At 37.6% G+C, this 12,006-nt stretch overlaps 1 protein-coding gene across 2 annotated transcripts in view; it reads left to right on the top strand.

The window, feature by feature from the left end:
* PLXNA2 (plexin A2) overlaps nucleotides 1-12,006 on the top strand; it is a 459,753-nt gene that overhangs the window by 300,089 nt on the left and 147,658 nt on the right. For both annotated transcript variants that reach the window (XM_088153293.1, XM_088153294.1), the window contains exon 10: nucleotides 5,783-5,983. In XM_088153293.1, the coding sequence (XP_088009419.1) occupies nucleotides 5,783-5,983 (201 nt within the window). The remainder of the gene's footprint in view (nucleotides 1-5,782; nucleotides 5,984-12,006) is intronic.

Here is a 12,006-nt window from a genome sequence, read left to right as displayed (position 1 = left end):
GTGACTCTGGGTGCTGTATTCATTTTCAAAAACTATTTAAAAAGCACAGCAACAAGGGAGGATTATGTTAGCTACAGTAAGGGAGCCATCGCAAGATCTCCCCAGTCACCTGGAATCCCCAGGCCTGAAAGCAAAGCCAGGTTTTGGGGGGCCTGCAGAATGTTAAGAGGGATGGAGCCCCCTCACTTCTGGGCTGAAAAGTTTCCATAAGGCAGGTGCTATGGCAGAAAAGGCCCACCCCCTGGGACCCACAGCATGCCTTCTGTGCCAGATCTGGTGGGATGGGCAGATATAACTGGGGAGAGGTGGCCCCTCAGATAATATAACCCCATGCCATGAAGGGCTTTAAAGGTTAAAACCACCACCTTGAATTGGACCTGGAAGCAAACAGGCAACCAATGCAGCTCGCAGAGCAGTGGTGTAATGTGTGCCATTCTAGGAACACACATAACTCTGCTGCCACATTTTGCACCAGCTAAAGCTTCCAAATACTCTTCAATGGCAATCCCATGTAGAGCACATTACATTAGTCTACCCAGGAGGTAATCAGTGCAAGAGTGACTGTGAACAGAGCCTCTCAGTTCAGGAATGAGTGCAACTGGCACACAACATGAAGCAACTGGCACACAACATGCAAAGGCCCTCCTAGCCATCACTGCTACCGCCACCTTGAACAGGAGTCACGAGTCCAGGAGGACCCCCAGATTGTGCACCAGATCTGTTTGGGGCAGCACTAACAAATCCTCAAAATATCAAAGAATTGCACATATCTCACATGTTAATAAAAATGCTCAAGATTTTGCACTACAATACATGGAAGAACAACTATTAGAGGTTCAAGTGGGATTCAGAATAGCAAATCACACTGCTAACATCACATTGCTAACATTCTTTTGAAAAAGGCAAGGAGGAGGGCTTCCAATGGTAATTTGGTGGCTTAAACATCTCTCTGAGATAGGGAGAGATGACACTGCAGCTGGATTAGTGGCTGGCAGCAAGCGCCAGCCATTCAGCTTGCTCCGGATAAAGGAGGAAGCAAGGAAATCAACCCATTTAGTCTCCTGACAGCTGTTCCTTGAAAGCTAATCACAGAGACTGAAGCCTCTGCAAATGGCTCTCAAGTCGAGCAGCTAGGAGATGGGGGAACCATCTCTGTTCACCACTGTAGTTCAGCCTTAATGGACATTAGAGCTGACTGATTTTCATTTCTTAAACACTTTGGTCTATAACTATTTTTTTTTTTAGCTTAAGAGACTTCTTCACAACAGATAAGTAAATCTCTTGGGGGTTATCCTTATTTTTGGAACTATATTTTTAAATGAAGAAATAGTTTTAAATTAAGTTGATTAATTCTCAAAAAGCTGGAGGAAAAGTGGAATTTAAAAGAGACTTAAAATCTACTTATAGTGAAAAAGGAAGATTTATTTTTTAAAAGTTTATTTTTTGACTGCAGCAACAGATTTGTCTTTTCTATGGGAAAGTTTCTTGTTTTGTTCAATTCTGTCTGCTGATTGGTAGAGCTTTAGAAACAGAGCAAAACTGGAACTTGATTCCTGTGTGATCCCTTTGAACCAAGTACATGCACCTGCAATTTCAGCTTGAAAGGCACTAGAGGGCATGAACTGCAGTTTACTTTCACTTGTAATTAACTATATAGGGCTATACATTTTACTTGTCACAATGGAAAGAAAGAAAAAAGAAATTGCTAGAAGAGGTCCCTTGGAGCAGCTGCTAGAGGTTAAAACAATTCCTTTAAGTCTACTCCAGTCAATGTTTGATGAACTAGGAGCTAGATTTAAGTCGCTTGAAAAAAAGATAAAGAGTGAATAAGGTGATTAACTTTGGAAAAAAGGTGGAGACTGAACCAAATGTGAAATTGGGGTTCAAAAAAATGTTGGATTATGAAGGTGATATAAATAAAGAAGTTGTAGATTTAAATATGGACTTAAGATGGCCATGGGATAACACTGAAAAAGACGTTAGAATGGAATTACAAATGGAATTAATTGATATTATAATGTTCAAAGGGGACATACAAATAATAGAGAAGAGTGATCGGGAAGGATTTTTTATTTTGGATTTGCAAAAGGAATGTATTGCATCAGTGAGGTCGTGCCTGGGAAGAGATGAAAAGAAAATATTGGAGATGTTTCTAGGAGAAGGCAAGAAGATGATGGGGAACCAACGGTAGGGCATTATAAGAAAGGACTAAGGCTTAAGGTTTTCAAAAGTAAACAGAAGGTTTACAAACTTAATTTATTGGACTATGGTTAACATATATGTTGAGGCCCTCATTTATTAATGGGATTTTTTTTTTTTTTTATGATGACTGAATTGCAATGTTTTAAGGATTTTGGTATAAAGTTCACTAAGGTTAGGATATATTTGTTGTTAAATCTATGGAATTTTAGTTCTTACATATGACAATAGTAGTAAGGTTTTTATATGCATAAAAGTAGAAGGATATGACATTATTTATAATTTTATTTTTTATATATGATAATAGCAAGGTTTTTAAATGTATAGAGGTGGAAAGAAAGTATATTATCTATAGTGAAACGATGGTTTGTGAGGTTGATGGAGTTGGCCGAGATGGCGAAACTGATAGTTTTGATTTGAGATGAGACATTGGGTAATTTTAGTGTTAACTGGAAATTTCTTACCTTCAAACTCCTATTTCTATTCCCTGTTAATCCTGCATCCTCTGGAGTGAGCCACAGGTACCTATTATCTGTTTGTGGAACGCCTTATTGTAAACTCTTATTTCAGGAACCTAGTGTTTCTCAGCAGGCTTATTAACCAATTAATTAGTCTTAACAATTTAGCTGTCTAGTTCCACACACACACACACACACACACACACAATTGGTTGGATAATCAACCAGGTCTGATATATTGCTCTGATAATCCTGAAGCTTTTCAAGCCATAATGTGAGTTATCATAAGTCTTGAAACTTTGGCTATTTTTAAGCCAATAGTTGGAAGGTTCATAATACCCACTGAAAAGTTGAAAAACAAATGTTTCTAATACTAAAAGCTTTTTTGAGCAATTCCTACAAATGGGTTCAAAACATTCTAAAAACTCAGGAGCTAAAGAAAAATGAATTTGAATAGAATATTCACTGTGCTAGATATAACCTTTAAAAATGCTATAAATTCTTAATATGAAAAAGTAATTTCAGGGAAATTAAATATTATACAATTGTGATGTCATAAAATGAAAATTTCCATGTGCTAATTAGCAAATAGAAGGGTTGTTATTTCCTGTTAACAAATCATGCTGCAGGGCACACTATGTAATTGCATGAGTGATTTATTCTGAAAGTTGTGAGTGCTTTCAATTATATATTTTAGCTTTCTTGTTTTTGAAACCAGTTAAATGAAATAAAGTATTACTGAAGTTCTCAAAGCATATTAATATACAAACTAATGTATTTGTCAAAAATTCATATCTGTCATTTTGAAAAATGCTTCGTATTCAGTTCTAAATAGAACAAATCCTTATTGAAGAAGAAACACTGACGGTATACTGGTCTATTTGAAAGGAGTGTCATTAAGTGAAATGTGGCTCGGCACCAGTTAAGCAGGGAAGAACTATAAATTTTTGCCCCTGATTTTTCAGGTGATAAGTTTTTTTTACAGAAACCTAAATTTTATTGAGAAAGCAACTGGAGACCCTTAATGTATTTTTCACTCATTTGTTTCCTGTATTCATTCCACAGAAATGTGTGGTATGTTCATGCCTATCTGTCTGAAGACTGTCTAGCTATATTAGAGATATTTAGTACTACTGTATTTTTTTTAAGTCCAGTCTAAATTAGAAATTGCATATGAACAGGACTAGATAAAGGTGCTGGATTCCAATAACTCCAGTGACTATAACCATTGGTTCTGCATCCTCACTGTAGGTGTTTTATTCCAAGAGAAACTAGGGTGCTTAACTGTAACCAGCATGATCCATTTTAATGGACTCCCTGGCTAAATCTCCATTCAAAGGTGAGGGAAAGACTTGGGAATCTGTTGAACATGATACAGTTGGGAAGACTATGCATGGGCCTGCCTTTACCACATGCAGAACAACAGATCAATGACAATTCAGACTAAACCTGACCTAGAAGCACTAAACTGTTACAAACATATACGTATTAGAATTCAAAAAGACGAGAAATGAAAATGTGCCTGGTTACAAGATAAAGTTTTTCTTGTAAGTGGCACATCTGTTCTTGTAGAGGTACATCTATTCAGGAGCTATTCCTTGTTCCTGAGTGACCCTTTTGATTACTTAGTCCCAGATGAGCAGTGGAGTCTCAGTGAAGATTTAAAAAACAGAGAAGAGATGTTTATATTTGGGAGCAAACCTGTGCTCTGTACTTCCTCTGCATCAAAATTAAGGGGAAAAAACCCCTTTCATTGAAATAACATCTGTGACAGCTTTGGTATACTACTACTGGCAATTTACTAGTTAGTTCCCTCATTTGATGTTACTTAGGCCTGATCTCTTGGCACTCCTAGACCAAAACATCTGCCTACTAACTCAAACTTATTCACCAAGCACCTCCCTTTCCTGATGATGAATATTGGATTAACTCACAGCCTTGCTTTGGGCTTATAACTCTATAGATATCATAGTACCCTGCCCTGCCCCTGCCAACTCAGCTATATATGAATCAGTATCTCTTATACCAAGAGATCTTTCAAAGAGAAATTCGTATGTACCCACTATGAGTCATCATTATAAAAATTATAATACATCAAACTTTTTAAAATTAAAAAAATAGATTACTGATCTCTACCTCAGTTTTAGTTCTTCACCAGAAAGATGTGATATACTGTCTGAACATAAGTTGTTCTTTGTGCGTGATGGTGGGGAAAAGTACATGAAGGCCATAGTGACTTCCCTTCTTCTGTAGTTCTTCTTGAAACATCTGTGGCCTTTCTTGAAATTAGGCTGCCAATGGACTGGATAAGTGTTTGTTCTGATTACTTCAGTTTTTACCTACATAATTTCATCACCAAAAAACATCAGAAGGGTTGCCATTTGTTTTCATTAGGGTGAAGCCAGAGGAGCCCATTTTGGTGGTTATCTCTGAGGCTTTCCCCCACCCCAAAGAGACCTGTTCAATACCTTGGAAGGTCCCTGAAGGCATTTTGTTTCAGTTCACTTTTACTTTTGGTAGGATTCAGTTATTGCCTTTAGTTAATCTGCATTTCCATGTATTAGATTTTATAAAATTTTAGGATGACATTTTATGATACCGTATTAGATTACTTTTATTTGTTGTTGTTTATGAGCCGTGTTGGAAGAACTCTTTATTCAAAGTAGAACGCTGATGAATACATTTAATTTGTCATTCTCCTTCCAAATGGATATTGCTTTTCTTTCTTGTGGAGACAATGCTTCCTGCCATTGAGGGAAAATGGCACTCCCAGTAGCAGGATGGCTAGGAGAGATACTATTAGGAACACAAATATTACAGCAGGCAGTCAATGAAAAAGATTAGTCAGGAAGCCATTTTTTTTCTTGATTCCCTCCTTATCTTTCACAATCTTGGCTATTTAAAGTAAAAATAATTCTTAACAGAATTTTCAGCCCAGTCCCAGATACAGTTACATTTGGGAATGGAACAACTTTTTGGGAAAAACTAGACATAAGACTGGGTAATTGTTTTATTACTGAGGTACAGTTTCTCAGAATTTATACTTTTTTAAAGTTCAAACATATTTGGAGTATAAAATGCCCATATGTGTATATGAATAACTTTTTTCTGTTCGTATTTTCCAGGACTGCCCACAGTTGTTTCCTACAGAAGAGATTTTGATCCCTGTTGGCGAAGTGAAGCCCATCACACTGAAGGCTAGGAATTTACCCCAACCTCAGTCTGGCCAGCGTGGATATGAATGTGTCCTCAACATTCAAGGTGTGATTCATCGTGTACCTGCTCTTCGCTTCAATAGCTCAAGTGTACAGTGCCAGAATAGTTCGGTAAGAAGATAAAATTTATGAGATGGTAATAAATAACAGAAATAGGGTTTGCTGATGTAAAAGAAAGTTGGGGATTTATTTATTTGCTATGTTTTCAGACTTCATTAAAAAATATTTTGTGTGTGTGTGATAAAATAGTTTATCCCCATTTCCAAGAAACTGTAAAGTATGAAATAAATACATTTAAAACAAAGGCAAAAATTTAAACATACTTTACAGCAATACCAAAGAGAAAAAATGGAAAGAAAAGAAAAATTCGTACTGAAGGCTACAGATGACACAATTGCCTGATAGGACTTAATAATTATTCTGCTTCCACAAATAAAGCAGGGAAAAAGACAGAGTCCTTAAAAAGCCTATACTTTATAACTTTGGGGCAACCACAAATAAGGTCCTGCTTTTGTTAAATGTCTGATCTCACTGGCAAATAAATGCACCTAGGAGAGACATCATATAGATAGTACTGATATAGGCAAGACATAAACCCCATTTCCATAAGCCTTGCCAGTGAGCCTCATTGCCAAAATCATGTCAGCTGCCACTAGTGTCAGCACTAGAGTGTGGATGACTAAGAAGATCTTAGACTTGCATGTTCATTGCAGATGTCAGAGGATAGAGATAAAAGAAAACACTGTGTTATAATCAGGATTAGCTGGCCTGATGCCATTACTTTCTCATGTCATGACTGATATGTGAGAACTGTATTTTCTTTTTAAAAAATGCTAATAAAAACATAGTGTGAATGAAGAGACAAATGCAGTCTAAAAAACTAATTCCTGCTAGGATAAGTCAATATATTTTCTCTTCCTCCCTTTCTCAGGCCTACAATACAATTAAATTATTTGAGGAAATCATAGGCTGACATAGCTACAGTGATAGCCTTGGCAATGTTCATTTATAGTTATTTATCCCAATAAAATGGATTGACAACTCTTCTTTATACATGGTTGTCTTTCCTCATTTACAACAAACTTTGAGTCACTGATGAATTATGTGCCTATATCAGACACCGAGGCAACTTGAGAGATTATTTGAGGATAAGAATTTGTTCATTCATAAATGATGCAGTAGAAGAAGTTATGTTACTATATAAGACTCACGCATCCTTCCCACTATCCTGTTAAAAACTGGAGAAGTCACTGTTTAGTCCAAAGTAAAGAGAAAAATCAACTCTGTTTAGTGCAGGGTTGCCTAAGAAACTGGACCACTATCTAACAATCAAGTGATCTCCCAGGAATGGGAAGATAAACCGCCAAGTATGGGCTATTTGTTTCTTCTGTCCATTCATCATAGTTGCCCATTTCTTGGTGACCCAGCCGGCTGTTACCTATCACCATGCCATCTTTTCTGTCTAGTCCTTTTCAACGAAGTATAGTTTTAGTTTGTTGGCTCACTTTTCTTTCCCCTCTGTTTGAAAATGAACACTTTTTAAATGATCTTTGGTAACTGAAAATCTGTCTTGCTTACATTTGTTCAGTTTCCCAGTATTAAAGAGCTTGCTGCCCTAGATGACAAGGCTACAGATGAGGCAAATGTAGATGGTAAAAAAGAAAAGGACTTAGAAGCATTTATGCCAGGGTTAAACTAATCCTGAATTCCAGGCGGGAATGTGCTACAGGCAAGTGAGGTGTTTAATTAGAATCCTAGCCCCAGAGAAGATCTTTTATCTGTCAGCTTCCTTCTGGGGGTGTCAGGGAAGGGGGGAATTGGTGGGGGAGCATATGACAAAGGTGTTAAGGGAAAGCTAATTCACACAGGAGAGATAAAGAGAATTGCAGGCCTCTTATCAGGAAGCTGTCAAATTCCAGGCCCCAGTAGCTTGATAGAATGTGTAACACTGGAAAGCTGTCCGTTGCTTGGAGAAGACAGGGAAGGAGCAGGAATGAGACAGGAGGAAAAAGAATTAAGGAAACATAATCTCCCTTGAACAAGCACCATAAAAGAGGCCACTGCTCCCTTGCTTGCAATGAAACAAAAATGATCCCATAGGAGCATCCAAGCTAACAAGAATGATGATGGAATCAAACACATCAATCACTACTGCATTCCCAAGAGCAGTAAAACCTGTCATTGCTGTCATGCTGGAATCAACAATTTCATAATTGTTTTATGGGAATTTTCCAACAGGTTACTTAAGGGGCTATTGTAAACTTTTCCTTTGAAAGTAAAAGTAAAGAGTCTTGATGTTCCCATGAGAGAGTTGGTCAATAAAAGTATCACAAGAATTATAATTTTTACAGCACAATTCTGTGTACCCCTGTTCAGAACTAAGTCCTACCGAGGAAGTAGGAAGTAATCCCATATAAAGGTGTATGAGACTACTAATTATAAGATGGTTAAAAACAAAAAAAATTTTTTTTTTCTTTTATAGAGACTTGAACTCTGTCCACTTTTTGCATCACGGAATCCATTATCACAAACAGTCCAGATCAGGATATTTGGAAGGGCAACATAGGCCATATTGCTAATTATCATCCAGTCAATCTATTAAGCACAGTCAGTAAAATCTATGCCAGATAATAGTACTGGAAGCTCATAGATTGTCTGAACTCAGAAAACATCATGGCAGAGGAACATGCCTGGATATAAACTATGGGTAAATTTAAAGCCACTATAGTTCACTATTGCTTACTTACTCTTGTCTACAAACCCTATGACAATATTTCTCTAAGGGTAAGATGTGACGTAACCAATTATTTTTCAGGATATAGGCCCATTGGAAAGGCATTTAACAAGAATGTATGCTTGCCCCACCTGAATTTAACTTTTATATGAATTTAATATCAAGTGTTTAATTAAAGTTTAAAGTCACCGCCTAGAGTCACTTGGATTGAGTTGGGCAGCTATAGAAATTGAATAAATAAAAATAATAAAGTGGTCAGAAATTATGCATAAAGTAATTATTATATGCTGATGACATAGTAATTCTCTCTCCTTCACAATAGGTCTAAGGAAGGCAGTGTGAATCTTAACATTTTATTGAAGAATACAAATTTTGCAAATATATTTTGGTAAAACAAAGATTATAATTTTTCCTAAAAGATCAAAAAAGCTTACCTGGATAGTTAATGAACAGTAAATAGAGCAGGTGGCATACTTTAAATATCTGGGGTGATTTTTCACTCCACAGGCAGTCACTTTTGTTGCATACAAAGCACTGCAGTTAGATGTCATTTCTCTGTACAATAGAAGTGCCTATTACGCCCCAGCTGCAAATAAGCTTTTTGTTGCTAAATACCTAGCTCACATTTTATATGATGCTGGACTTGGAACAGGGTCCATAATAGCCACTTAGAAGACAACGGAGTCAATTTTTTTGAGAAAATGTTTGAAGTGGGCCACTAGGTGCCCAGTTTGGCCCTTTGTATAGAAGCGGGTTTATTCAAAATAAAGATCAGAACATTGATTAATACTGTCAACTTACAGGTGAAGAGGATTCTTTCCCCCAAGAGGTCTTAAATCCTTAAATAATTGCTGACAATTTTGTGTCCTCTGGAAGTATGAAATCAAAATGCTTTGATATGGATTTCCCCACTGTCATTGAAGGAATTGGTCTATGATCAAGCAAAGATTGCAATAAAGCAGAAAGTGGTAGATGTTAACAATCAGAGTAAGCATAACACCTGCCTCATAAATATCATAGTAGGGTTCCATGAATCCTGTTTTTAGCCTGCAAAGTAGGCTTGGTCAGCTCACTCCCCTCTGAATACCACAGATTGTTTGCATTCTCTCTGTGTAGTTTTCTTCCTTCAGCAGTATTAGAAGGCAGAATCAGGAACATCCAGTACAATAGTAAAGCCTGCCCTCCTGGCTCAAGTGCCATGAAATACTGAGCATATCCTGCTGTACTATATATTTTATACAGATAAGCTTAACAGGATAAATTGCCCCCCATTAAGAATATTCATGGATGGCCTGATTTGTTAGAATTTATCCTACTAAAATTGACAATTGCTATTCATTTCCTGGGTGGGTAGTTTTCCCATTAATAAAACTCACTGCATATGCATCATGAAAGAATTCAAAACTTTTTGAATCCTTTCCTAAGTTTAAACCATTGGAGTAAATCACTCAACCAAAGTAATCTGCAAAAGGTCATTATTCAGTCTTGTGCTGACCATATAGATAGTCCTAGATCCTCCAGTGCTGGGGATAACTATGATGATTTTTTCTAGTAATATCTGCCTCAGGAAGTTCTGTAGATAATTCCATTTCATTTACCTGCTTACTTTTGCTTTAATAGGAAAAGTGTTCTGATCTGTATCTTAGGGCTGGATATTTGGAAAGTATTCTTAGCCATTAGTGCAAGTTCACAAAGATCAGGAGAGGGTTAAAAGACATGCTATATTTAAGAATTAATATAGTTATGGCTCTCAGCCTCTGACATGGTAAACGTATTTCTTTATTGCCTAATCTGCTTTTCTTGTGCATTATTTGGCCCTGTAACCCTTTTCCCACTGGTGAATTAAAGTCCTATCCACCCATCCTTGAACTGGCAAAAATATATACTGGCATGAAATGTGCTGTTCCCATTGCCAGTCCCTGTCCTGCCTCTACTGCCTCTGTTCTGACAACCCCCCAAACAGTGCTATCCTGATTTTGTATGTGGAGCTTATGATAAGCAAAGTGATTTCTTTGGCTTTACTGTACTCCCTCCTCCACAGATTACCAGGTAGGAAGAAAAACATTTGCCAGTTGCAGCACTGCACAGAAATGAAGCAAGTTTAGCTGCAGGAGTGACCATCAACTCTGGGCTCCTTCCTATGCCCCTCTTTCCACTTCCCATTCTGAGCTGAATAAAGTGGGGTTTTTTTTTAATCACCTACTACCAACCATGCCTCCTCCTTGTTCTCATCCTCAAAGACTGCCACACCTAGCCATGGCCATCAGAACTGGCAGTGGCAGTGGCTCCTGACAGATGTGATGCTCATGGCAGCAGTAACATATCTTCCTCTTTCCTCCTTCCTCAGTAGGTCTGTTCCTTCTTCTTTCACTTGGGGGCATTGATGGCAGTTCTTCTTCACTCTCAGCACCTTCTCACTGCTAGAGCAATCAGCTCTGAGCAGCACATCTCCCTCTGATCAGTTGCTATTCTATATAGTAAGCAAATCCTGGCCAGTTACTCAGTATTTTACCCTTCCCTTCCCCTTGCCTCCATTTCTCTTGATCACATTTGTGTCTCCTGATCCCCTAACACAATTGTGTTGGAGAGTCCCCTTTGGAAGTCACAAACCTTTGGCAGCAGATCTGAGCCAGCCCATTTTCTAAAATTATTGTCCATTATCAGGTGCCTCAACTCTTACTCCTTAGTTTCAGCAGCAAATTTCTGCAGTTCTTTCCATCTGAAGGCCTGATTTAGCTATATTTTACAATCTCCAAAGCAGTGTTACATATTATCAGAAATGCTGTGCTCTTGAAATCTCAAATAACTCACAACTACCATAATTACTGACTGATTATCAAATACTGTTCACCACCTTGGGAAAATTATGAATATTAGCCAGCCTTAGCATGTGGATTAGAATCTCTGCTTCTACAAAAACTGGAAAGGACATAGAATTAAAGCATTTACTAACAGCTGAACAATTTAGTGCCACTGTGCAATTCTGTTCAATTTTCTTGGGAATCAGTAGAATAACAGCATATGAGTCTGACCAGAGACCAGAGGGAGGGAGTTATGCTGTTTTGATCCCACCCACTATTGATCACCATCTCCAACCAAATGGGTAATGAAAGGTAACAACTTTTATAAACCTTGCAACTACCATTGGATGCAGTTAGCTTTGGGGAGAAATACTACTGGGGAAAATGCTTTTCTAACACTGCTGGAAGTAAGGACAGTTTAAGGCTGGGGACAACTTGAAAGTAATGTCATGCTGACACAGCAGAAAAAAGATGTTGCCAGAATAGGGAAATACCCTGTGTCACTTAAACTTACCTCATTCAAGTCTCTGATCAGTTATGTATAGCCTAAAATAGGATTCTGTTATCATGTGCTTTATACATTAAAGCAAATTCATTAT

The sequence above is a fragment of the Python bivittatus genome, unplaced genomic scaffold, assembly GCF_059951505.1.
Source record: "Python bivittatus isolate LINGU-HERP-01145 unplaced genomic scaffold, Pbiv_v1 ctg000700_np1212, whole genome shotgun sequence".
NCBI classification, from domain to species: domain Eukaryota; kingdom Metazoa; phylum Chordata; class Lepidosauria; order Squamata; family Pythonidae; genus Python; species Python bivittatus.
Note: the sequence above shows the minus strand (reverse complement) of the source record. Positions and strands in the feature narration are given on the sequence as shown.